This window comes from Rhinoraja longicauda, chromosome 7, assembly GCF_053455715.1.
Source record: "Rhinoraja longicauda isolate Sanriku21f chromosome 7, sRhiLon1.1, whole genome shotgun sequence".
In the NCBI taxonomy this organism is placed as follows: Eukaryota; Metazoa; Chordata; class Chondrichthyes; order Rajiformes; family Arhynchobatidae; genus Rhinoraja; species Rhinoraja longicauda.
This window is the reverse complement of record NC_135959.1, coordinates 28,531,820-28,558,935: the sequence shown is the minus strand read 5'-3', so window position 1 is coordinate 28,558,935 and position 27,116 is coordinate 28,531,820. Positions and strand designations below refer to the sequence as shown.

General features: G+C 40.5%; 1 protein-coding gene across 1 annotated transcript in view; it reads right to left on the bottom strand.

Moving 5' to 3' along the window:
- The window catches only part of scel (sciellin), a 56,738-nt gene that overhangs the window by 17,228 nt on the left and 12,394 nt on the right, over window positions 1–27,116 (bottom strand). The window contains exons 3-15 of the mRNA XM_078403025.1: window positions 26,063–26,128; window positions 24,494–24,529; window positions 20,188–20,253; window positions 18,618–18,653; window positions 17,475–17,522; window positions 15,734–15,769; window positions 14,904–14,951; window positions 14,296–14,343; window positions 11,622–11,684; window positions 6,151–6,219; window positions 5,625–5,702; window positions 3,286–3,357; window positions 1,163–1,234 (exon numbers count right to left, since the gene is read on the bottom strand). Of these exons, the coding sequence (XP_078259151.1) occupies window positions 1,163–1,234; window positions 3,286–3,357; window positions 5,625–5,702; window positions 6,151–6,219; window positions 11,622–11,684; window positions 14,296–14,343; window positions 14,904–14,951; window positions 15,734–15,769; window positions 17,475–17,522; window positions 18,618–18,653; window positions 20,188–20,253; window positions 24,494–24,529; window positions 26,063–26,128 (738 nt within the window). The remainder of the gene's footprint in view (window positions 1–1,162; window positions 1,235–3,285; window positions 3,358–5,624; window positions 5,703–6,150; window positions 6,220–11,621; window positions 11,685–14,295; window positions 14,344–14,903; window positions 14,952–15,733; window positions 15,770–17,474; window positions 17,523–18,617; window positions 18,654–20,187; window positions 20,254–24,493; window positions 24,530–26,062; window positions 26,129–27,116) is intronic.

Sequence of the window (27,116 nt, the reverse complement as noted above, 5' to 3'; positions counted from 1 at the left end):
ATCAAAAATAAAAGAGACTTTTTTTATTTCATGACTGAAAGCCACTCATGGACAAGAAATAAAGAAAAGCAACAGAGCTACCAATCCTGACAGGGTGCATTCTGAATGGGACTAAAGTTGACTTTAGACTTTAAACAACCAACTCTGAATGGGACTAAAGTTGACTTTGTGTACCTCCATCATCATCATTCACTGTAGGCAGAAAAATGCTGCAATCTGCCTTGTTACAGAAATCTGCACAAGCAAACATCATCACTCCACAGAAAGGAATGGAGAAAATCCAGCCATGTTATATAATTTCTTCATAGAATATATATCAGAAGAATTGATAGTATGGCAAAACACAATTATAAAGTATGATATCTTGGCTTCTTGGGAATGTCGTCAAAGCTTGATTTTGTGCTTGGAGTGGTGGAAAAGGTGATGTTGTCCAAATCGCCACTATTCCAATTAAGAAGATGAAAATGTTTAACGTTTTGAACAATGCATTACCAAATATTGTGAGTTGCAAATATAATATTTATTCAATTGCTGCCAGTTGCTCAGTTTGCCAACAGATGGGCACATTATAAAGATGCGATTTTTGCTGACAGGAGGTTTGGGGATGGAACAATGAATGAGTATTACACAAAGTATCTTTCTCAATTAATTAATATCCCAGGTTTATCAATGTCAAAGGCACCAGGGGAATAAGGACAGATGCTGTTGATGGGTGCAATGGGAATAATAAAAATATCAACACCCCATTACTTAGTGGGTAGAGAAATTGCCTGCACTGTCCACAATTATTGGACATTCCTGATTTGTCCCTTAATTGAGACAGTTAAGAGTGAGCCACAGTAGTGGATGTGCAGCAAGATAAGGTGTGATGGGTGACGATGGCAGAGATTCATTTCAAAAGAGCATCAGTTAATCAGATGGACTTTTCTCACAACATCATTTAATATTACAGCAACTATCAAGAATGCAAGATTTTGTTTTCTTTTAATATTCAGAGCTATTTGATTACTTGGATTTACATTCCTCAGCTGCCATGTTGGTGATTGAACTGCAGGCTGTGAATTAGTAAATTAATCACAATGCTACAGGAGTTTAATAAAGTGTGGGACATGTGGGTTTTGACTAGAAATAACAGGGAAGACTAATGCACCCCAGAACTTACCTTTTGGTTGTAGCTGGAGTTTGTTGCAGGTCAATCAGACTTCCACTCTTGACTCGAGTATCAAAAGGAGTTCTGAAACAAGAGGAGAATTAGTTAAAGACACAATTCAAACTTTGCTGGCAATTATCCATTGTTTGTAGTCGTGCAGCATGGAAACATCCCTCTCGCCCAACATATCCATGACAACTTAACTGCCTATCTATGCTAATCCCATTTTGCTGCATTTCTCTTAATTTCTTTCCTATTCATGTGCTGCTTGAATGCATTTTTTAAATAGTTTGGCTGTTAATAGAGACGCTGCCTGCACGGCTCAGTTACGCCAGCATTTTGTGTCTATTTAAGGCAAGCATGTTCTGCAGAAAAGATTCATGGGCTGCACAGTGGCGCAGCGGTAGAGTTGCTGCCTTACAGCGAATGCAGCGCCAGGGACCCGGGTTCGATCCCGACTATGGGTGCTGTCTAAATGGTGTTTGTACGTTCTCCCCGTGACGAGCGTGGGTTTTCTCCGAGATCTTTGGTTTCCTCCCACACTCCAAAGACGTGCAAGTTTCGAGGTTAATTGGCTTGGTAAATTAAAAAATTGTCCCTAGTGTGTGTAGGATAGTGTTAGAGTGCAGGGATCACTAGTCAGCGCGGAGCCAGTGGGCTGAAAAGGCCTGTATCCGTGCTGTATCTGTAAACTAAGCTAAATTCTGGAATTCTTCCTACACTACATGTGTTTTCTAGATTTCTGATGAATTGTCTTTCTGAAAAACATTACAAGCTGTTTAATGACAGAAGCATTGGTAATTATAGTGGACCCAAGCATGTCAGAATATGTTACTGGAATACAGGAGATGTGAACATTTCCTTTGAAGTAATTGAAGAAATAATACACACAAAAAAGATTAAGACTAGAGCCGCTGAAAGTTTTGAAAATGGTAGCCTCAAGCTGAATTCACAAGACACATATAGAAAAGCTCTATTCATTATTAGTCTACAAGATTTTCTTCACTCCACAAGGTTCTCGACCAAGAACTAATGGGAAATGTGTACATAATTCAGCAAAAAAAGCAGATAGAATCTCTCATCGACACGAAATGCTGGAATAACTCAGCAGGCCAGGCAGCATCTCTGGATATGAGGAATAGGTAACGTTTCAGGTCAAGAAACCTTCAGACCTTCTTCTGAAGACGGGTCTCGACCCGAAACGTCACCCATTTCTTCAATCCAGAGATGCTGTTGGTCCTGCTGATTTACTCCAGCATTTTGTGTCTATCTTCAGTTTAAACCAACATCTGCAGTTTCTTCCTACAAGATAGAATCTATCAATGGTCTCAAACTGAGATGAGCAGAGCAATTCAGCCAGGACTCGCACTTTAGACTGTTAATTAGCATGTAATAGCAAGCAAAATCTCAGGAAAAAATGATTGGCTATTTTCCTGGAGAAACTCAATGCTGATTCTTTTTCACAGTTTGCACAATTCAATAGACAATAGACAATAGACAATAGGTGCAGGAGGAGGCCATTCGGCCCTTCGAGCCAGCACCGCCATTCAATGTGATCATGGCTGATCATTCTCAATCAGTACCCCGTTCCTGCCTTCTCCCCATACCCCCTGACTCCGCTATCCTTAAGAGCTTTATCTAGCTCTCTCTTGAATGCATTCAGAGAATTGACCTCCACTGCCTTCTGAGGCAGAGAATTCCACAGATTCACAAATCTCTAACTGAAAAAGTTTTTCCTCGTCTCAGTTCTAAATGGCCTACCCCTTATTCTTAAACTGTGGCCCCTTGTTCTGGACTCCCCCAACATTGGGAACATGTTTCCTGCCTCTAACGTGTCCAACCCCTTAATAATCTTATACGTTTCGATAAGATCTCTTCTCATCCTTCTAAATTCCAGTGTATACAAGCGTACAGTGTATACCTAGCAAAGTTGCACCAATTCCAAAAACGAAATTTTAAAAAAATCAGGAACCAACAGGTAAGTTACTTCATGTGGAAGTTTCACATAAAGCAGAAAAATAATTGTTTAATTCTGTGTGCAATTTGCTAAGCTACTGCAAATTTTCTTGCAAAACATGAAGTTAATTTCAGTCAGAACAGATTATATTCGCAAACAATATCTGACAATACAGTACCTTGGGTCAAAAGATGCTTTTGTGCTTGTGGTGACAGTTGTGGTGGTATTTTCCCAATCTCCACTGCTCCTGCTAAAATAGAAAGCTTGCTTCAACTTTGCAAAGTTTAGAGATTTTTAATTTAAAAAAATGTTTGCTTTGCTTTAATTTTCCTCTTCTTCCCCTCATCTCCTCCATCAAAATATATTTTATGGAGGAGATGTTGCTAAATGGAAGAGGTTGAGTAAACCTAGGGGTACAAGGGAAACAGATTTTACACGGGACTCACCAACCAACTATATGCACAAGGGTAGACACAAAAAGCTGGAGTAACTCAGCGGGTCAGGCAGCATCTCGGGAGAGAAGGAATGGGTGATGTTTCGGGTCAAAACCTTCCTTGAGACTGAAGGAGGGTCTCGACCCGAAACATCACCCATTCCTTCTCTCCAGAGATGCTGCCTGACCCGCTGAGTTACTCAGCTTTTTGTGTCTACCTTCGATTTTAACCAGCATCTGCAGTATTTTTCCTACTTGTTAATTACGTGGGGTTTACCAAACTGCCTGATTTTTACTTAATTGACTCAAAATGCAGAAATCAACAAATAAAACAAAAATATAACCAGTAGATGATTTTGTTTTTGCCAGGGTGGAAACCAAAAATGTACCTTTACTTTGAAATCAGCAAATACTCTATCAGAACTGTAAAGGTGACTCTATCATAAGGTGAGGTTGGATGAACATATGAGGGAGAAAGAAATAGAGGCATAGTAGTACGTACAGATGAGGGAACATGGATGATGAAACTTTAAATAAAGCATAATGCCAGCCTGAATTAGTTGGCTCGGTGTTGATATCACATTGGTTTTCATATATTATCGTTGTATGTATTGAGGCACAGAGAAAAGCTTTTGTTTGCATACCATCCAATTAAATCAGTTCACACTATACATGAGAACGATCAAGCCACACCAGATACCAGAATGCAGAATATAGTTTAACAGCATTGTAGCATTACAGTTGCAGAAAAAACGCCCAGTGTTTGCAATGAAGCTCGGTTGGAAGATTGGGACTACCTCTTAACTTATCGGAGGAAGGTTCGGTAGTCTGATAACAAAGGGGAAGAAGCTGAGTCTAGTCAAACATGCTTTCAAGCTTTTGTATCTTCTGCCCTTGATGAGGGGGGAGGTGGGAATGACTGGGGTGAAAAAGATCCTTATTTAATCTACCTTCGTTTCCAAGACAGCTTGGTCTCGATAGAGTCCATGGTGGGGATTCTGATCTGTGTGATGGATTAGACTACATCCGCAACTCTGCAATTTCTTGAGGTCTGGGGCAAAGCTGTTTCCAAATCAAGCTGCGATGCAACCCAATAGTATGCTCTTCACAGTGCATCTGTTGAACTTAAAATCATCTGTAATCATCCTTAAAATTAACTTCAAGATCTTTCCTTCCCTAGAAAAGATCACATGTTAAATGTCCAAGCCTGGGTAGAAGATGTGGTTGCTGGTTGTCCTGAGGACCTTTAGGTGAGGGAAGGAAATCCAAGTCAAGAATCCTACTTCTGATTATCATTCACTGGTAGACATCAATGAGAACCGTTTCAGGCTCATCTTAGATGATGTCAAGGGACGCTTCTGTATTTTCTTTACCCTTCTTCAAATTACACATTTTTGCACCATTTAGCTTTCATCAACTTGTTATATGTATTGTATGTATCTATATCATGTATACAATGTACCCCATGGTCTTAATAAAAACAAGGAATTTCATTGCACCCTTGTGAGTACAACAATAAATTAATCTGAATCTGAATCAAATATTCTATCGACAATCTTAATCTAAACTCAAGAGAAGATTAATCTAGACTTAATCTAGAGAATAAATACTCAGGTTAAGAATCAAAGTACTCTCACAGATAAAGAATCCAGAAATGAATGATGCCTTCAGAAAGGAAAACAATCAAATAAATGAATGGGAAAAACATGGAAGTTAAGTTAATCAAAAATAAAAGATACTTTTTTTATTTCATTACTGAAAGCCACTCACGGACAAGAAATAAAGAAAAGCAACAGAGCTACCAATCCTGACAGGGGCCATTCTGAATGGGACTAAAGTTGACTTTAGACTTTAGTCAACCAACTCTGAATGGGACTAAAGTTGACTTTGTGTACCTCCATCATCATCATTCACTGTAGGCAGAAAAATGCTGCAATCTGCCTTGTTACAGAACTCTGCACAAGCAAACATCATCACTCCACAGAAAGGAATGGAGAAAATCCAGCCATGTTATATAATTTCTTCACAGAATATATATCAGAAGAATTGATAGTATGGCAAAACACAATTATAAAGTATGATACCTTGGCTTCTTGGGAATGTCTTCAAAGCTTGATTTTGTGCTTGAAGAGGTGGAAAAGGTGATGTTGTCCAAATCGCCACTATTCCAATTAAGAAGATGAAAATGATTAACGTTTTAAACTGTTCATTACCAAATATTGTGAGTTGCAAATATAATATTTATTCAATTGCTGCCAGTTGCTCAGTTTGCCAACAGACAGGCATATTATAAAGATGCGATTTTTGCTGACAGGAGGTTTGGGGATGGAACAATGAATGGGTATTACACAAAGTATTTTTCTCAATTAATTAATATCCCAGGTTTATGAATGTCAAAGGCACCAGGGGAATAAGGACAGACGCTGTTGATGGATGCAATGGGAATAATAAAAATATCAACATCCCATTACTTAGTGGGTAGAGAAATTGCCTGCACTGTCCACAATTATTGGACATTCCTGATTTGCCCCTTAATTGAGGCAGTTAAGGGTGAGCCATGTGAGTTTCGACTAGAAATAACAGGGAAGACTAATGCACCTCAGAACTTACCTTTTGGTTGTAGTTGGTTGTTGCAGGTCAATCAGACTTCCACTTTTGACTCGAGTATCATAAGGAGTTCTGAAACAAGAGGAGAATTAGTTAAAGGCATCGTTCAAGCTTTGCTGGCAATTTTCCATTGTTTGTAGTCGTGCAGCATGGAAACATCCCTCTCGCCCAACATATCCATGACAACTAAGCTGCCTATCTATGCTAATCCCATTTTGCTGCATTTGGTCCATTTCTTTTAATTTCTTTCCCAATCATGTGCTGCTTGAATGCATTTTTTAATAGTTTGGCTGTAGTTGCTTCCACCACTTTATTTGGCTGGTTGTCCTCTATACCCATGACTTGCTTGTGAAGTACATGCCCCACTGATCTCCTTTAAATATTTCCTTTCTCACTTTAAACCTATCTTCTCTAGTTCTAGATTTACCTGCCCTTGGAAAAAACTGTGATCTATCTGCCTTATAACTTTATAAACATCAATAAGGGCACCCTTCAGTGTTCTGTGCTCCACTGAGAACAATCCGAGGCTATCCAATCCCTCCTAATAATTAAAGCCCTTCATTTCAGACAACATCCTGGTAAATCACTTCTGTGTTCTTTCTCGTGAAATCACATCCTTTCTATCATGTAGTGACAAGAACACCATCCAATATTCCAAGTGTGGCCTCACCAATGTCTTGTACAGCTACAACATTGCTCTTAATCCACATCACTAAAATGGGATAAACAAAACTTGTATTTCATGAAAGTGCCCCAAAAGCTTGCTACATTTGGTGAATACAGTACATATATCTTCGAAGAATGCCATTCTGCCAATTTTGCCCGTCCATTCTTTGAAAGAGCTGCTCAGTAGTTCCTTGCCTCTAGTCACAGAGTCATAAAGTAATACAATGCAAAAATAGGAACTTTAGCCCATCAAGTCCACGCTGACCATTTACACCAATCTACTAACTAACTAACACTCTCCTCCACCTAGCAGAGCTGGTTCTTACCCTCAACAACTTCTCCTTTGACTCCTCCCACCCTCCAAACCCAAGGCGTAGCTATGAGCACTCGCATGGGCCCTGCTACGCCTGCCTCTTTGTCAGGTACGTCGAACAATCCCTTTTCCAGACGTACACTGGCCCCATCCCCGATCTCTACCTCTGCTACATTGATGACTGCATTCTGCTTGTACCCATGCAGAACTCACTGACCATACATTTCACCACTAATTTCCATCCTGCTCTTAAATATACTTGGACCATCTGCGACATCTCCCTACCGTTTCTGGATCTCACCATCTCCATCACAGGAGACAGACTAGTGACCGACATCTACTACAAACCCATTGACTCCCACAGCTATCTTGACTACACTTCTTCCCACCCTGTCTCCTGCAAAAAGTCTATCCCCTACTCCCAATTCCTCCGTCTACGCCGCATCTGCGCCCAGGATGAGGTGTTTCACACTAGGGCATCCGAGATGTCCTCATTCTTTAGGAAACAGGGCTTCCCCTCTTCCATTATAGATGAGGCTCTCACTAGGGTCTCTTCTACATCCCGCAGCTCCGCTCTTGCTCCCCCTCCCCCCATTCGTAACAAGGACAGAATCCCCCTTGTCCTCACCTTCCACCCCATCAGCCAGCATATGTAACAAATTATCCTCCAACATTCCCGTCACCCCCAACAGGATCCGACTACTGGCCACATCTTCCCATCTCCTCCCCTTTCTCCTTTCCGCAGAGACCATTCCCTCCATAACTCCCTGGTCCATTCGTCCCTTCCTACCCAAACCACCCCTTCCCCAGGCACTTTCCCCTGCAACCGAAGGAGATGCAACACCTGTCCCTTTACCTCCCTCCTCGACTCCATCTAAGGACCCAAACAGTCTTTCCAGGTGAGGCAGAGGTTCACCTGCACCTCCTCCAACCTAATCTATTGTATCCATTGTTCCAGATGTCAACTTCTCTACATCGGCAAGACCAAACGCAGGCTTGGCGCTCGTTTCGCTCAACACCTTCGCTCAGTCTTAACCAACCTGATCTCCTGGTGACTGAGCACTTCAACTTCCCCTCCCACTCCCAGTCTGAAGGGAAATCAAGGATAGTATTAAAACAAAAGATGAAGCATATAAATTAGTCAGAAAAAGTAGGATGCCAGAGGACTGGGAGTCCAGAGTCCAGCAGAGGAGGACAAAGGGCTTATTTAGGAAAGGGAAAATAGATTATGAGAGAAAACTGGCAGGGAACATAAAAACTGACTGCAAAAGCTTTTATAGATATGTGAAGAGAAAAAGGCTAGTTAAGACAAATGTAGGTCCCTTGCAGTCGGAAACAGGTGAATTGATCATAGGGAACAAGGAGATGGCAGACCAATTGAACAACTACTTTGGTTCTGTCTTCACTAAGAAAGACATAAACAATCTGCCGGAAATAGCAGGGGACCGGGGGTCTAATGAGATGGAGGAACTGAGGGTAATCCAGGTTAGTCGGGAAGTGGTGTTAGGTAAATTAAATGGATTAAAAACCGATAAATCCCCAGGGCCAGATAGGCTGCATCCCAGAGTGCTTAAGGAAGTAGCCCCAGAAATAGTGGATGCATTAGTGATAATTTTTCAAAACTCTTTAGATTCAGGAGTAGTTCCTGAGGATTGGAGGGTAGCTAATGTAACCCCACTTTTTAAAAAGGGAGGGAGAGAGAAAACGGGGAATTATAGACCAGTTAGCCTAACATCGGTAGTGGGGAAAATGCTAGAGTCAGTTATTAAAGATGTGATAGCATCACATTTGGAAAGTGGTGAAATCATCGGACAAAGTCAGCATGGATTTACGAAAGGCAAATCATGTCTGACAAATCTTATAGAATTTCTCGAGGATGTAACTACTAGAGTGGATAAGGGAGAACCAGTCGATGTGTTATATTTGGACTTTCAGAAGGCCTTCGACAAGGTCCCACATAGTAGATTGGTGTACAAACTTAAAGCACACGGTATTGGGGGTTCAGTGTTGAGGTGGATAGAGAATTGGTTGGCGGACAGGAAGCAAAGAGTAGGAATAAACGGGTCCTTTTCGGAATGGCAGGCAGTGACTAGTGGGGTACCGCAAGGCTCAGTGCTGGCACCCCAGTTATTTACAATATATATTAATGATTTGGACGAGGGAATTGAATGCAACATCTCTAAGTTTGCAGATGACACGAAGCTGGGTGGCAGTGTTAGCTGCGAGGAGGATGCTAGGAGGCTGCAGAGTGACTTGGATAGATTAGGTGAGTGGGCAAATGCATGGCAGATGCAATATAATGTGGATAAATGTGAGGTTATCCACTTTGGCGGCAAGAACAAGAAAGCAGAGTATTACCTGAATGGTGGCCAATTAGGAAAAGGGGAGATGCAACGTGACCTGGGTGTCATGGTGCACCAGTCATTGAAAGCAAGCGTGCAGGTGCAGCAGGCAGTGAAGAAAGCGAATGGTATGTTAGCATTCATAGCAAGAGGATTTGAGTATAGGAGCAGGAAGGTTCTGCTGCAGTTGTACAGGGCCTTGGTGAGACCACACCTGGAGTATTGTGTGCAGTTTTGGTCTCCTAATCTGAGGAAAGACATTCTAGCCTTAGAGGGAGTACAGAGAAGATTCACCAGATTGATCCCTGGGATGGCAGGACTTTCATATGAAGAAAGACTGGATAGACTAGGCTTATACTCGCTGGAATTTAGAAGACTGAGGGGGGATCTTATAGAAACATATAAAATTCTTAAGGGGTTGGAGAGGCTAGATGTGGGAAGATTGTTCCCGATGTTGGGGAAGTCCAGAACTAGGGGTCACAGCTTAAGGATAAGGGGGAAGTCTTTTAGGACCGAGATGAGAAAACATTTCTTCACACAGAGAGTGGTGAGTCTGTGGAATTCTCTGCCACAGAAGGTAGTTGAGGCCAGTTCATTGGCTATATTTAAGAGGGAGTTAAATGTGGCCCTTGTGGCTAAAGGGATCAGGGGATATGGAGAGAAGGCAGGTACAGGTTACTGAGTTGGATGATCAGCCATGATCATATTGAATGGCGGTGCAGGCTCGAAGGGCCGAATGGCCTACTCCTGCACCTATTTTCTATGTTTCTATGTTTCTGTCATGGGCCTCCTCCAGTGTCACAGTGAGGCCCACCGCAAATTGGAGGAACAGCACCTCATATTTCGCTTGGGCAGCTTACAGCCCAACGGTATGAACATTGACTTCTCTAACTTTAGATAGCTCCTCTGTCCCTCTCTTCCCCTCCCCTTCCCAGTTCTCCCACTGTCTTTCTGTCTCCACCTATGTTCTTTCTTTGTCCCACCCCCCTGACATCAGTCTGAAGAAGGTTCCCGACCCGAAACATCACCCATTCCTTCTCTCCTGAGATGCTCCATTACCCCATGCGTAAACAATCGAAACCTTTCAAAAGGTGCCATTCTTTTACACCAGTATCTCTGTTTTTTTAATGCACACGATATAACGACCCCATTTCTAAGGTGATAGCAATGATCAGTTTATTCATTTCTGGTTGTGTTGGTTAGCCAAGGAATGTTGGCTGGAGCACAAGGAAAAATGTTCTAATTTCTTATTTATTCCTTCACAGGTTGTGGGTATCATTGACAAGGGCAATGTTTATTGCTTCAAAGCAGTAGCTTGCTTGGCCGGTAGTCAGGATCAAACCTGGATCAAACTCTAGTGCTGTAAGGCCAGATCGCCATTTCATTATTTATTCACGGGGTGTGGGCGGCTGTCATTTCTTGACCATCCTTGGTTGCTTTTGAGCTGAGTGAGTTGCTGTGCCATTTCAGAGAGCAGTTCGGAATCTGCATCTACAACGCACTTTATTCACTTATTACACACAGAAAGAGGCCATGGAGTCCATGCAGTCTCTTGTGGACACTCTTGTGGACATTCACTGGTCACAGGTGAACTTCTCTTGGATGTTTGCAGTTGCTATGATGTAAGTGCTTTCCTATGCAGTGGTAACATCCTTGAGCATCAGTTCTTTATGTGTGCACACTGATCACACATGAAGAACTGATGCTCAGGGATGTTACCACTGCATAGGAAAGCACTTACATCATAACAACTGCAAACATCTTAAGGGGAAGCGAGAACACTGGAGAGTCAATCCAAGAGAAGTTCACCTGTGATCAACAGCAATGAATGTCCACAAGTGTGTTGGCCATCATTTGTTCTCTGATCCATTAGCTTAATGTGAGAACAACTGTCAGCTGCTCACATGAAGTAAAGGCAATGGCCTAGGGTGAATCTCTCCCTGCATTCAAAATTTCCACCAAAAGATAACTTAGTCAAGCACTGTCATTGAATTTGTAACTCAGAATATGTAGTCGGGTGCTTAGAAATCTATAAAATAACAGAGAAAAGAACAAGTTCCCTTGCATGGGAAAACTGTATTCATGTCAGGAGTTAGCACTAGTAATGATCTACCACCAAAACAATAGCTATTGTATATGAAATGCGAGCTTACTCCTTGCTTGGTCTCGGTTTAGTTGGAGTCAGATCGATCAAAGATTCATTCGTGGTTGGTGTTCTGCAAATAGAAGTGAAAATTGGATTATAGCCATGGTTTGTATGCTCAGTGCCAGTCTTTTGCAGGTTCTTCAGATGGCTTAAACGCCTATAATTTCCTCCGTGCCTGGAAGGAGTTACTTATTGGTGATTGTGCAGTGGATCAGTGGTTGTTTTGGTCACAGGCCTGCCAACAGTGCCCAAGGGACTAGACCACGACTGCCACAGAAACTGAACTTAATAACAAAATGTTGGTAGTGTGTGAGGTTCTGCATGGAAGGAAAGTCTGGCATGTGAGGGACTATAGAGGAGTGGGGTCAAATGATCAGTGAAGGTGGGACAAAGTTTGGATCAAGTCGGGTCTTGGACCTGCTCAGATAGTTTGTGCAGAAGCTGGCCCTACAGAGTCTGAAGAAGGGTCTCGTACCCTAAACATCACCTATTCCCTTTCTCCAGAGATGTAGTCTGACCCGTTGAGTTACTCCAGCTTTTTGTGTCTACCTACAGACACCACAGTTGGAAGCCCAGTCCTGCAGGTGTGGTCTGCTTCCGGAAGCAGCACCTGCAAATTGTGTCTGATCAATCTTCTTCTAACAGTGTGGCTTAAATCCTAACTAAATACTGTGACTGGAGACTACAATTCTCACATGTTTTTGGTTTTTGGTCATTGGTACATTGGTACATTGGTTTTCGATCAAGATTCAAGCATCTGTAGTTCCATTCAACAGGAGGGAATGATCTTGTTTAGTTTAGAAATACAGCATGGAAAAGGCCCTTCTGCCCATCGAGCCCTCACCGACCATCGATCACCCGTTCGCACCAAATCTACATTATCCCACTTTTGCACCCATTCCCTACATACTGGCAATTTACAGAAGCCAATTAATCTACAAACCCGGATGGCTGTGATGTGAAAGGAAACCAGAGGAAATCCACCTAGTCATAGGAAGAAAACTCCACACAAACAGCACCCAAGGTAAGGATCAAACCCAGGTCTCTGGCAGTGAGGTAGTAGCTCCACCAGTGTGCCACCCCATGGTTTCTAATTTTTGTTATTTGAGTCAATTTAATCTGAATTTATTATTTTAGTGATTTCCAAAGTTTTATTTGTTTTATTTTCCCTTTTTTTAAATTGTTAATACTTTAATTATTTTTAGTTGTATGCTAAACTTTTATTGATTCTTGAAATGGTGTTCAGGTGGGAGAGGAAGGATGGAGATAGTTACAAAGGCTGGAAGTGATGTGGAGAAGACAAAGAGCTGTAGGTAGTGGATACTGATCAGAAAGATAGATGAGGAGTTAACCTTCTTCAGACCTGACTTCTGTCCCGCTGAGTTACTCCAGCATTTTGTGTCTATCTTCAGGTCATTATGGGAATGGGAAGGGGAATTGAAATGGCAACTGGAAGTTGCAAGTAGGCTGCTTTGTATATGTTCACAGTGAATAATCCATTCCAGCAAAAGAGTTAGTCAAGAAACAGATGATATGTGAATCCAGGCATGGAGCAATACATAGAAATTTTATCCCATTATGTTGTGTTAACCATGGAGACATGGAGCACCGCCTTGCCTCCACTCCACATTCTTACATAGCAGAGAATAGAGGAGCCGAACAATTTATCTTGTGGATGTTATCTTTGCCAGAGCAAATCTATGCAAAATGGAAAGATCTTAAAGAAAATAATGCATGGGTTTGATAAGGCATGGATCGGAGATTTCCAAATAGTGGCTTGTGAAAAGCACTGTGGTTGGTAGTCTGTGCTCTATAAAGACAAAATGCCAAGGACATCTATGGTGTCATGAACTATTGATTGGGTCACATCTATAGCACGTTTGGAATTCTAAATGCTATTTGTGACAAATACTACAATTGATTGGGTGGAACAGGGGAGCAGCTGGTAGAGCTGCATCCTCATAGCTCCAGCGGCCCGAGTTTAATCCTGGTCTCTGGCGCTGTTTATGTGGAGTTTTCACATTCTTACTGTGCCTACTTAATTTTCATGGGATATAAGCCAAATGAAAATCCACATTATTTTATGGCAAATTAGTAGGTTAACCTCTGATGAGCATTTGTCAGCACTGAGCCTGTCCTCGCTGGAGTTTAGAATAAAGAGGGGGGACCTCTTGAGACTTACCAAATAGTGAAAGGCTTGGATAGAGTGGATGTGGAGAGGATGACTCCACTAATGGATGAGTCTAGGACAAGAGGTCATAGCCTCAGAATTGGACGTTCTTTTAGGAAGGAGATGAGGGGAAATTTCTTCAGTCAGAGGGTGGGGAATCTGAGGAATTCCTTGTCACAGAAGGTTGTGGAGGCAGTCAGTGGATATTTTTGAAGCAGAGATAGATAGATTCTAGATTAGTACATGTGTCAGAGATTATAGGGAGAAGGCAAGAGAATGGGGTTAGGAGGGAGAGATAGATCAGCCATGATTGAATGGCAGAGTAGACTTGATGGGCCGAGCGGCCTAATTCTACTCTGATCACTTGTGACCTTATGACCTTATAACTATTGTCAATGACAATAGATTTGGGAGAGAGATTTCATTAACTGGGACACCATTATTTACAAGAACCTATATTCAACAATGGCTAAATGAAGGTCAGTGGGTAACCATACAATCATGACCTTACCTCCTATTAGTTGGCTTTTCAACTTTTGTGTCAGATGTAACTATTGTCCTATAAGGAAAATAAATGAGGGAAGATGCAATTTCAAGTTGAAATAATTCACAATTCGGATCAAAGAGTCATAGTCATAAAGCACTGAAACGAGGCCATCACTGAAACGAGGACTACTGAGCTAGTCCCACATACCTGCATTTGACTCATAATCTCTTAAACCGTCCTATCTTTCCCAATATGTTTTAACAGTTGTAATTGTATCTGTATCTATAGCTTCCTCTGGCAGTTCATTGCAAATCCAGACTACCATCTGAGTGAAAAAAGATGCCCTGAAGCTCATCTTAAATCTCTCCTTCTCACTTTAGTCCTATGCCCTCAGGTCTAGGGGAGTTTCCTCCACCCTGAGAAAAAAGACTGTTTGCATTCACTTTATCCATGTAACCTGCAATGAGGTCATCCCTTACCCCTCTAAACAAAATGTCTCAGCCTATCCAACCTCACTCTATAACTCAAGCCCGCAAGCCCAGGTAACACCTACAGCTGGGTGACCAAAAATGCGCACAATACTCCAAATCAGGTCTCACCGACAGTGGGTAACCATACAATCATGACCTTACCTCTTATCAGTCGGATTGTCAACTTTTGTGTCAGATGTAACTATTGTCCTATAAGGAAAATAAATGAGGGAAGATGCAATTTCAAGTTGAAATAATTCACAATTCTGATCAATGATTCTTAGAGTCATAAAGCATGGAAACGAGGCCATCAGTTCTCCTTGTCCATGCAAATATGATTGACAATGCTCAAATTAGGCAAATAATGGTAAGGAATGGAATGATTAAATACTTTTCTCCATCCAAATCCAAGGGTAGACAAAATAAGAGATAAAATAAGAAATAAGGCTAATCAGGAATAAAATTTAAAAGCAAAATGTGATGGAAATTTGAAACACTAATCCCCCCCCCCCCCCTGACAAGCAACAAAGAGGGATTCCAATCAGTTCAAAGGGTTGAATAATTAGTAATGCCCAAAGGTGGCAGCTGCAGTTTGGTATTCATGCAGAACGTTAAGCGGTTATTCATGGAGTTCAATGTAAATTCAGAATTTAATGTAATCGTTATGACATGTCACATCAACAGTCAAACCATATTGTTTTATTGTGAGCTAATAGCAAGTCAAATTCCAAATTATTTGAGTTAAGTTGCAATGGCTGGCGTACGTTTGAGGGCGGCATGGTGGTACAGCAATAGAGCTGCTGCCTTACAGCTCCAGAGACCCAGGTTCAATTCCGACCACAAGCCTGTACGGAGTTTCTACATTCTCCCTGTGACTGCGTGAGCTATCTCCAGGTGTTCCGGTTCCCTTGCACATTCCAAAGACACATGCAGGTTTTTAGGCTAATTTGCTTCTGTAAATTGGATAATTAGATGAAGAAACAAATACTTACATCTTTGGCAAATCATCGGATTTACTTGTGAATATCCTAAAATTAGCACATAAAGAAGCAAGCTATCAGGTAATTTCCTCAATAAAACATCAGGACTTTGAATCATAAAAAAGAACAAATATAATCAGTCTTAAATTTTAGTAACAAAGACTTCAAAGGAACAATTATAGAAGCAAGATTCAATATGCTATTCCACATTCCAGAAAGATGAACTTATTATTCGACACAATATACTGTTTAAATCATATTTGATGATTTTATTAATATCCCCTGGTGTTCAATGATATTGAATGGTTTCGAATTAATACTGACAGTTGTAAAGCAGTGAATAATCTTCAGTGCTTTATTTTTAATTTAGTTTAGAGATACAGCATGGAAACGGGACCTTCGGAACATCGATTCCATGCAGACCAGTGATCCTCGCACACTAACACTTTCCTACACACACAACGGGCAATTTACAATTTTACCAAAGCCAATTAACCTACAAAACTGTATATCTTTAGAATGTGGAAGGAAAGCGGAGCACCCAGAAAAAACCCACGCAGTCACGCAAACTCTGTACAGACAGCACCCATGGTCAGGATCGGACCCGGGTCTCTGGAGTTGGAAGGCAGCAACTCTTTATGTCAGAGGCAGGAAACATGTTCCCAATGTTGGGGGAGTCCAGAACAAGGGGCCACAGTTTAAGAATAAGGGGTAGGCCATTTAGAACTGAGATGAGGAATTCTCTGCCTCAGAAGGCAGTGGAGGCCAATTCTCTGAATGCATTCAAGAGGGAGCTAGATAGAGCTCTTAAGGATAGCGGCATCAGGGGATATGGGGAGAAGGCAGGAACGGGGTACTGATTGAGAATGTTCAGCCATGATCACATTGAATGGCGGTGCTGGCTCGGGGCCGAATGGCCTCCTCCTGCACCTATTGTCTATTGTCTATTGTCATTTTCTGGATGGGAGGGATATTTAATTTGAAAATGCTATTTATATTATAAATTCATACAGTCAATAAACAATCAATAAACAGTTTATCAGGTGGTTTTGTGTAGCTAGAGGTTAGGAATTGATAAAAAATTACTGCTAGAAGTTATCGCAGCAAAAATGAGAAACCATTTAAGCAGAGATGAGAGCAAAATATGACCCTTTAATCCCACTGATGAATACATAAGGAAGCTTATTGAAAATGTATCAGGCTCTAAAATTAAAATCACAAAATTACATTGCTCCTGATATTATAGAAGGCAGCACCCCCTAGTGGAAAAATAAATCTCTTTACTGTATGATCCAAGTAACTGTAGATCTACATTTTTCTTAAGGATTGAGAAGACTGCATGACATCTTTTGATTTAGAAAAATAACATATTGGTCTTCCGATTATTTATCTCTCTGTTGAATGAGAGCTTTGTGTCATATGAACTGGTTTTGCAGGTTTGCCGATAAAGCATCGTTGACTCTACTTCAGATAAATAATTCATAAATTGGGGAAGTGCTTAGGTTATCCAATAGATTTTGGAGGTCTAGGGGAGTTTCCTCCACCCTGAGAAAAAAGACTGTTTGCATTCACTTTATCCATGTAACCTGCAATGAGGTCATCCCTTACCCCTCTAAACAAAATGTCTCAGCCTATCCAACCTCACGCTATAACTCAAGCCCGCAAGCCCAGTACAGCTGGGTGACCAAAAATGCGCACAATACTCCAAATCAGGTCTCACCGACAGCGGGTAACCATACAATCATGACCTTACCTCTTATCAGTCGGATTGTCAACTTTTGTGTCAGATGTAACTATTGTCCTATAAGGAAAATAAATGAGGGAAGATGCAATTTCAAGTTGAAATAATTCACGATTCTGATCAATGAGTCTTAGAGTCATAAAGCATGGAAACAAGGCCATCAGTTCTCCTTGTCCATGCAAATATGATTGACAATGCTCAAATTAGGCAAATAATGGTAAGGAATGGAATGATTAAATACTTTTCTCCATCCAAATCCAAGGGTAGACAAAATAAGAGATAAAATAAGAAATAAGGCTAATCAGGAATAAAATTTAAAAGCAAAATGTGATGGAAATTTGAAACACTACCCCCCCCCCCCCCCCCCCCCCCCCCCCAAATAGCTGTTGACACTGGATAATTGAATCAATGAGCCCAATGGAATTTTGTGGGTCAGGTTAGGATACAGAGACATGGATCTAAGATGTACTTGGAATTGAGCTACAGATCAGCAATGATTTTGTCGAATATTTCAACAGGTTTAAAGGGTTGACTTATCTTCTGCTCTATAATTTCTCTCAAAGGTGTATTGCAGCATTGGAGCAAAGATTAACATACTATTTTAATTAATAAGTTAATATGATGAGAGTACCATATGCTAAATCTGTAAGTTTGCTGATGATTTTAAAGTGCAAGCCCTGACAAGCAACAAAGAGGGATTACAATCGGTTCAAAGGGTTGAATAATTAGTAATGCCCAAAGGTGGCAGCTGCAGTTTGGTATTCATGCAGAACGTTAAGCGGTTATTCATGGAGTTCAATATAAATTCAGAATTTAATGTAATCGTTATGACATGTCACATCAACAGTCAAACCATATTGTTTTATTGTGAGCTAATAGCAAGTCAAATTCCAAATTATTTGAGTTAAGTTGCAATGGCTGGCGTACGTTTGAGGGCGGCATGGTGGTACAGCAATAGAGCTGCTGCCTTACAGCTCCAGAGACCCAGGTTCAATTCCGACCACAAGCCTGTACGGAGTTTCTACATTCTCCCTGTGACTGCGTGAGCTATCTCCAGGTGTTCCGGTTCCCTTGCACATTCCAAAGACACATGCAGGTTTTTAGGCTAATTGGCTTCTGTAAATTGGAAAATTAGACGAGGAAACAAATACTTACATCTTTGGCAAATCATCGGATTTACTTGTTGTTATCCTAAAATTAGTACATAAAGAAGCAAGCTATCAGGTAATTTCCTCAATAAAACATCAGGGCTTTGAATCATAAAAAAGAACAAATATAATCAGTCTTAAATTTTAGTAACAAAGGCTTCAAAGGAACAATTACAGAAGCAAGATTCAATATGCTATTCCACATTCCAGAGAGATGAACTTATTATTCGACACAATATACAGTTTAAATCATATTTGACGATTTTATTAATATCCCCTGGTGTTCAATGATATTGAATGGTTTCGAATTAATACTGACAGTTGTAAAGCAGTGAATAATCTTCAGTGCTTTATTTTTAATTTAGTTTAGAGATACAGCATGGAAACGGGACATTCGGAACATCGATTCCATGCAGACCAGTGATCCTCGCACACTAACACTTTCCTACACACACAACGGGCAATTTACAATTTTACCAAAGCCAATTAACCTACAAAACTGTATATCTTTAGAATGTGGAAGGAAAGCAGAGCGCCCAGAAAAAACCTACGCAGTCACGCAAACTCTGTACAGACAGCACCCATGGTCAGGATCGGACGTGGGTCTCTGGAGTTGGAAGGCAGCAACTCTTTATGTCAGAGGCAGGAAACATGTTCCCAATGTTGGGGGAGTCCAGAACAAGGGGCCACAGTTTAAGAATAAGGGGTAGGCCATTTAGAACTGAGATGAGGAAAAACCTTTTTCAGTCAGAGAGTTGTGAATCTGTGGAATTCTCTGCCTCAGAAGGCAGTGGAGGCCAATTCTCTGAATGCATTCAAGAGAGAGCTAGATAGAGCTCTTAAGGATAGCGGTGTCAGGGGGTATGGGGAGAAGGCAGGAACGGGGTACTGATTGAGAATGATCAGCCATGATCACATTGAATGGCAGTGCTGGCTCGAAGGGCCGAATGGCCCCCTCCTGCACCTATTGTCTATTGTCTATTGTCATTTTCTGGATGGGAGGGATATTTAATTTGAAAATGCTATTTATATTGACTGCATGACATCTTTTGATTTAGAAAAATAACATATTGGTCTTCCGATTATTTATCTCTCTGTTGAATGAGAGCTTTGTGTCATATGAACTGGTTTTGCAGGTTTGCCGATAAAGCATCGTTGACTCTACTTCAGATAAATAATTCATAAATTGGGGAAGTGCTTAGGTTATCCAATAGATTTTGGAAGACATCCCATGTTTCCAACAGTCCCATCTGACCCGTATAATGCAGAGATGTTGGCAAAGTAATGGAAAACAGTCGATTGCCAAACATAAATCACAAAGAAAATTTATGTCAGTATGCATACATTTTTATTGATGAGCCCTGATGTGCAGTGCCAGTTGCACAATAAATAGGTTAAATAGGCATAGAGTCATTGTCATTGCACTGAAATCAGCCCTTTGGCCCATCTTGTCGATGACAACAATCAAATACCTCTGTCTATTGTATTGTTATCATTGCAAAATTTAATTGACATGACATAACAAGAAGCCCCATCCCCATTTTAGAGAGGAATTTGCGGTGACATTTCCATCATACCTGTTAAGTCTGTCCAAACTTGGATATTTCTTAGTAGGACTGGTGACATCAGTGCTCTCTTTATCTCTGTGGACATGGGAATAAAAGGTTACAAGGAGGATTGGTTTACAAGGGATATAGAAGCACACACTACTTTCAACAAAATTAAAAATAAAATCAAAAGGAAAATCCTAAGCCATAAATTTTAGAATACATCTTGATTTGAAAGCTGCCCCCATTGATTAAACATAGTTGATTTTCCCATTTTGGAGTTTGGGAAGGTTTTGGTTCCACTGAATTGAAAGATGGCATATGAGAGACAGTACAGTGGAGACATTTAACACTTTACTGGTGGTAATTATCATATCTCGGACCAAAAAGAGGAAGTGCCTTTTCGAAAAAGACTGATGCATACATGGAATGGATTTCCAGGTGGAGGGAAATTGGTTAAACATGAATTGAATGTTTGAGCAAGAAATTTAGGGACATTCTCAAGTATGCGCTAAGAAAGCCAACTGCAGATGGTGGAATCTTCAGCAAGACACAAAGTGAATTATGAGTTTAGTTTATTGTCACATGTAACAGAGAAAAGCTTTTGTTGTGTGCTAACCAATCAGCGGAAAGACAATACATGGTTACACGTGCTGGAGTAACTCAGCAAGATATCGTCTATCCATTTCCTCCATAGATGCTGCATGACCCGCTGAGTTACATGGCCCATCTAATTTACCAATCGTTTGGCTTTATTGTAAATTATATGGAGTGTTGCAGGTACAATGGCCTTGTACTTACATGGTGCTGTTACTGGGAGCATGGATCAAAGAATTGGGCAGGATTCATTGATACCACTGCTAATTTCCCAGTCTTTCAACTTGATGATCACTAATTTGAGAGGTAAACTTTGCCTCTATATTCTGTGAGGGCAAAGCTCCTTCCTATAATTGATATTCTAGGAATCTAAAATCCTTTAGACTAGAAATACAGCATGGAAACAGGCCCTTTGGCCCACTGAGTCCGCACCGAACAGTGATCACCCCGTACACCAGAACTTTTTACAGGATTTACAGGAGCCAATTAACCTACAAATCTGTATGTTTTTGAAGTGTGGGAGGAAACCGGAGCACCCAAAGAAAACCCCTGTGGTCACAGGGAAAATGTACAAACAGCAATCATGGTGAAGATCAAACCCAGGTCTCTAACGCTGTCAGTCAGTAATTCTACTGCTGCGCTACTTGGACACCTTTAGGATTCTGAATACTAACGTTTTGTGTTGTTTAGTGCTGTAAAAATCCGATACTTTGTTTCACTTTTAGGAACTATGTTTTATATAAATAATTGACATTCTGTTCTTAAAAAAACAACTAAATGGAAATTGTTATTCCTGATATTCTAGTCTAGAATCCATTAGGATTCTGAATACCCATATTTAGTGTTGTTAAATCCAATACTTTGTTTCACTTTAGAGAGCTATTTTTTTTGTAAAAAGGTAATTATACTATCAAAATATAAATTAAATATTCACAAGTGTCAGATTCTTTAGCTTCCAGATTAATTTTGAAAGTTGAAAAGGATGTTTGCTTAAACTGAATTTCAATAATGTCTTTCCTTTACAACATAAATATATCTCACGTACAATACCAAATGTTTTGGAAGAAGTTAACCTTTTGTGGAAGAATTTTTGCTGAGCCTAATGAAAAGAATTATTAGGTGGCTGATCACGGAAATATGTCTTGGAAGATCAGGGTTATGGTCATGAAATGACTGAGTTGTCGAAAATAAGATACTTTGAACTTCCACCCTATAGAAGTGATTCATGAAGTGATTCGTGTAATTGAAAATCTCTAAGCCATGGCTCTGAAAAATCTTTGTTCAACATCCCTGGACGTTAGTAAGATGTGGGTGTGCATTTAGGACTAATTTAATTTAACCTGTACAGATTAAGCAAATTTTGCACTTTTATGTTCAGTGTGCTTTAAATGTGGTGATCGATTTTTACGTGTTATCAAAAGAAGTAGCAAATGTAATTTGTACAAAAATAGAAAATAGGTGCAGGAGGAGGCCATTTGGCCCTTTGAGCTAGCACCACCATTCATTGTGATCATGGCTGATCGTCCACAATCAGTAACCTCTGCCTGCCTTCTCCCCATATCTCTTGATTCCACTAGCCCCTAGAGCTCTATCTAACTCTCTTTCAAATTCATCCAGTGAATTGGCCTCCACTGCCAGAGAATTCCACAAATTCACAACTCTCTGGGTGAAAAAGTTTCTTCTCACCTCAGTTTTAAATGGCATCCCCTTTATTCTTAGACTGTGGACCCTGGTTCTGGACTCCCCCAACATTGGGAACATTTTTCCTGCATCTAGCTTGTCCTGCCTTGTATAATTTTATACATCTCTATAAGTTCTTGCTCATCCTTCTAAACTCCAGTGAATACGCCCAGTCCTTCCAATCTTTCCTCATATGACAGTCCCTCCATCCCAGGGATTAACCTGGTGAACCTACGCTGCACTCCTCAATAGCATGGACGTCTTTCCTCAAATTAGGAGACGAAAACTGCACATAATACTCCAGATGTGGTCTCACCAGGGCCCAAAACAACTGCAGAAGGACCTATTTGCTCCTATACTCAAATCCTCTCATTATGAAGGCCAATATGCCATTAGCTTTCTTCACTGCTTGCTGTACCTGCATACTTACTTACAGTGACTGGTGTACAAGGACACCCAGGTCTCGTTGCACTTCCCCTTTACCTAATCTGACAGCACTGAGATAATAATCTGCTTCCTTGTTTTTGCCGCCAGTGGATAACCTCACATTTATCTACATTATACTGCATGTGCAATGGACCTGCCCACTTACCCAACCTGTCCAAGTCACCCTGCAATTTCCTAATATCCTCTTCACAGTTCACACTGCCACCCAGTTTTGTGTCATCTGCAAACTTGCTAGTGTTACTTCTAATTCCATCATCCAAATCATATTGTAAATAGTTGCGGCCCCAGCACCGAGCCTTGCGGCAATCCACTCACCTCTGCCTGCCATTCTGAAAAGGACCCGTTTATTCCTACTCTTTGCTTCCTGTCTGCCAACCAATTCTCTATCCATATCAATACCCTACCCCCAATACCATGTGCTCTAATTTTGCTCTAATCATTGTAGTTTTGACAATAACAATTAGTTGTTACTAATGCTAATGTTATTCATTGTTACTAGTTGTTACTAATGTAACTATTGTCCTATAAGGAAAATAAATGAGGGAAGATGCAATTTCAAGTTGAAATAATTCACGATTCTGATCAATGAGTCTTAGAGTCATAAAGCATGGAAACAAGGCCATCAGTTCTCCTTGTCCATGCAAATATGATTGACAATGCTCAAATTAGGCAAATAATGGTAAGGAATGGAATGATTAAATACTTTTCTCCATCCAAATCCAAGGGTAGACAAAATAAGAGATAAAATAAGAAATAAGGCTAATCAGGAATAAAATTTAAAAGCAAAATGTGATGGAAATTTGAAACACTACCCCCCCCCCCCCCCCCCCCCCCAAATAGCTGTTGACACTGGATAATTGAATCAATGAGCCCAATGGAATTTTGTGGGTCAGGTTAGGATACAGAGACATGGATCTAAGATGTACTTGGAATTGAGCTACAGATCAGCAATGATTTTGTCGAATATTTCAACAGGTTTAAAGGGTTGACTTATCTTCTGCTCTATAATTTCTCTCAAAGGTGTATTGCAGCATTGGAGCAAAGATTAACATACTATTTTAATTAATAAGTTAATATGATGAGAGTACCATATGCTAAATCTGTAAGTTTGCTGATGATTTTAAAGTGCAAGCCCTGACAAGCAACAAAGAGTGATTCAAATCGGTTCAAAGGGTTGAATAATTAGTAATGCCCAAAGGTGGCAGCTGCAGTTTGGTATTCATGCAGAACGTTAAGCGGTTATTCATGGAGTTCAATATAAATTCAGAATTTAATGTAATCGTTATGACATGTCACATCAACAGTCAAACCATATTGTTTTATTGTGAGCTAATAGCAAGTCAAATTCCAAATTATTTGAGTTAAGTTGCAATGGCTGGCGTACGTTTGAGGGCGGCATGGTGGTACAGCAATAGAGCTGCTGCCTTACAGCTCCAGAGACCCAGGTTCAATTCCGACCACAAGCCTGTACGGAGTTTCTACATTCTCCCTGTGACTGCGTGAGCTATCTCCAGGTGTTCCGGTTCCCTTGCACATTCCAAAGACACATGCAGGTTTTTAGGCTAATTGGCTTCTGTAAATTGGAAAATTAGTCGAGGAAACAAATACTTACATCTTTGGCAAATCATCGGATTTACTTGTTGTTATCCTAAAATTAGCACATAAAGAAGCAAGCTATCAGGTAATTTCCTCAATAAAACATCAGGACTTTGAATCATAAAAAAGAACAAATATAATCAGTCTTAAATTTTAGTAACAAAGGCTTCAAAGGAACAATTACAGAAGCAAGATTCAATATGCTATTCCACATTCCAGAGAGATGAACTTATTATTCGACACAATATACAGTTTAAATCATATTTGATGATTTTATTAATATCCCCTGGTGTTCAATGATATTGAATGGTTTCGAATTAATACTGACAGTTGTAAAGCAGTGAATAATCTTCAGTGCTTTATTTTTAATTTAGTTTAGAGATACAGCATGGAAACGGGACATTCGGAACATCGATTCCATGCAGACCAGTGATCCTCGCACACTAACACTTTCCTACACACACAACGGGCAATTTACAATTTTACCAAAGCCAATTAACCTACAAAACTGTATATCTTTAGAATGTGGAAGGAAAGCAGAGCACCCAGAAAAAACCCACGCAGTCACGCAAACTCTGTACAGACAGCACCCATGGTCAGGATCGGCGCGGGTCTCTGGAGTTGGAAGGCAGCAACTCTTTATGTCAGAGGCAGGAAACATGTTCCCAATGTTGGGGGAGTCCAGAACAAGGGGCCACAGTTTAAGAATAAGGGGTAGGCCATTTAGAACTGAGATGAGGAAAAACCTTTTTCAGTCAGAGAGTTGTGAATCTGTGGAATTCTCTGCCTCAGAAGGCAGTGGAGGCCAATTCTCTGAATGCATTCAAGAGAGAGCTAGATAGAGCTCTTAAGGATAGCGGTGTCAGGGGGTATGAGGAGAAGGCAGGAACGGGGTACTGATTGAGAATGATCAGCCATGATCACATTGAATGGCAGTGCTGGCTCGAAGGGCCGAATGGCCCCCTCCTGCACCTATTGTCTATTGTCTATTGTCATTTTCTGGATGGGAGGGATATTTAATTTGAAAATGCTATTTATATTGACTGCATGACATCTTTTGATTTAGAAAAATAACATATTGGTCTTCCGATTATTTATCTCTCTGTTGAATGAGAGCTTTGTGTCATATGAACTGGTTTTGCAGGTTTGCCGATAAAGCATCGTTGACTCTACTTCAGATAAATAATTCATAAATTGGGGAAGTGCTTAGGTTATCCAATAGATTTTGGAAGACATCCCATGTTTCCAACAGTCCCATCTGACCCGTATAATGCAGAGATGTTGGCAAAGTAATGGAAAACAGTCGATTGCCAAACATAAATCACAAAGAAAATTTATGTCAGTATGCATACATTTTTATTGATGAGCCCTGATGTGCAGTGCCAGTTGCACAATAAATAGGTTAAATAGGCATAGAGTCATTGTCATTGCACTGAAATCAGCCCTTTGGCCCATCTTGTCGATGACAACAATCAAATACCTCTGTCTATTGTATTGTTATCATTGCAAAATTTAATTGACATGACATAACAAGAAGCCCCATCCCCATTTTAGAGAGGAATTTGCCGTGACATTTCCATCATACCTGTTAAGTCTGTCCAAACTTGGATATTTCTTAGTAGGACTGGTGACATCAGTGCTCTCTTTATCTCTGTGGACATGGGAATAAAAGGTTACAAGGAGGATTGGTTTACAAGGGATATAGAAGCACACACTACTTTCAACAAAATTAAAAATAAAATCAAAAGGAAAATCCTAAGCCATAAATTTTAGAATACATCTTGATTTGAAAGCTGCCCCCATTGATTAAACATAGTTGATTTTCCCATTTTGGAGTTTGGGAAGGTTTTGGTTCCACTGAATTGAAAGATGGCATATGAGAGACAGTACAGTGGAGACATTTAACACTTTACTGGTGGTAATTATCATATCTCTGACCAAAAATAGGAAGTGCCTTTTCGAAAAAGACTGATGCATACATGGAATGGATTTCCAGGTGGAGGGAAATTGGTTAAACATGAATTGAATGTTTGAGCAAGAAATTTAGGGACATTCTCAAGTATGCGCTAAGAAAGCCAACTGCAGATGGTGGAATCTTCAGCAAGACACAAAGTGAATTATGAGTTTAGTTTATTGTCACATGTAACAGAGAAAAGCTTTTGTTGTGTGCTAACCAATCAGCGGAAAGACAATACATGGTTACACGTGCTGGAGTAACTCAGCAAGATATCGTCTATCCATTTCCTCCATAGATGCTGCATGACCCGCTGAGTTACCTGGCCCATCTAATTTACCAATCGTTTGGCTTTATTGTAAATTATATGGAATGTTGCAGGTACAATGGCCTTGTACTTACATGGTGCTGTTACTGGGAGCATGGATCAAAGAATTGGGCAGGATTCATTGATACCACTGCTAATTTCCCAGTCTTTCAACTTGATGATCACTAATTTGAGAGGTAAACTTTGCCTCTATATTCTGTGAGGGCAAAGCTCCTTCCTATAATTGAAGTCATGGAAATTGTTACTTCTGATATTCTAGAATCTAAAATCCTTTAGACTAGAAATACAGCATGGAAACAGGCCCTTTGGCCCACTGAGTCCGCACCGAACAGTGATCACCTCGTACACCAGAACTTT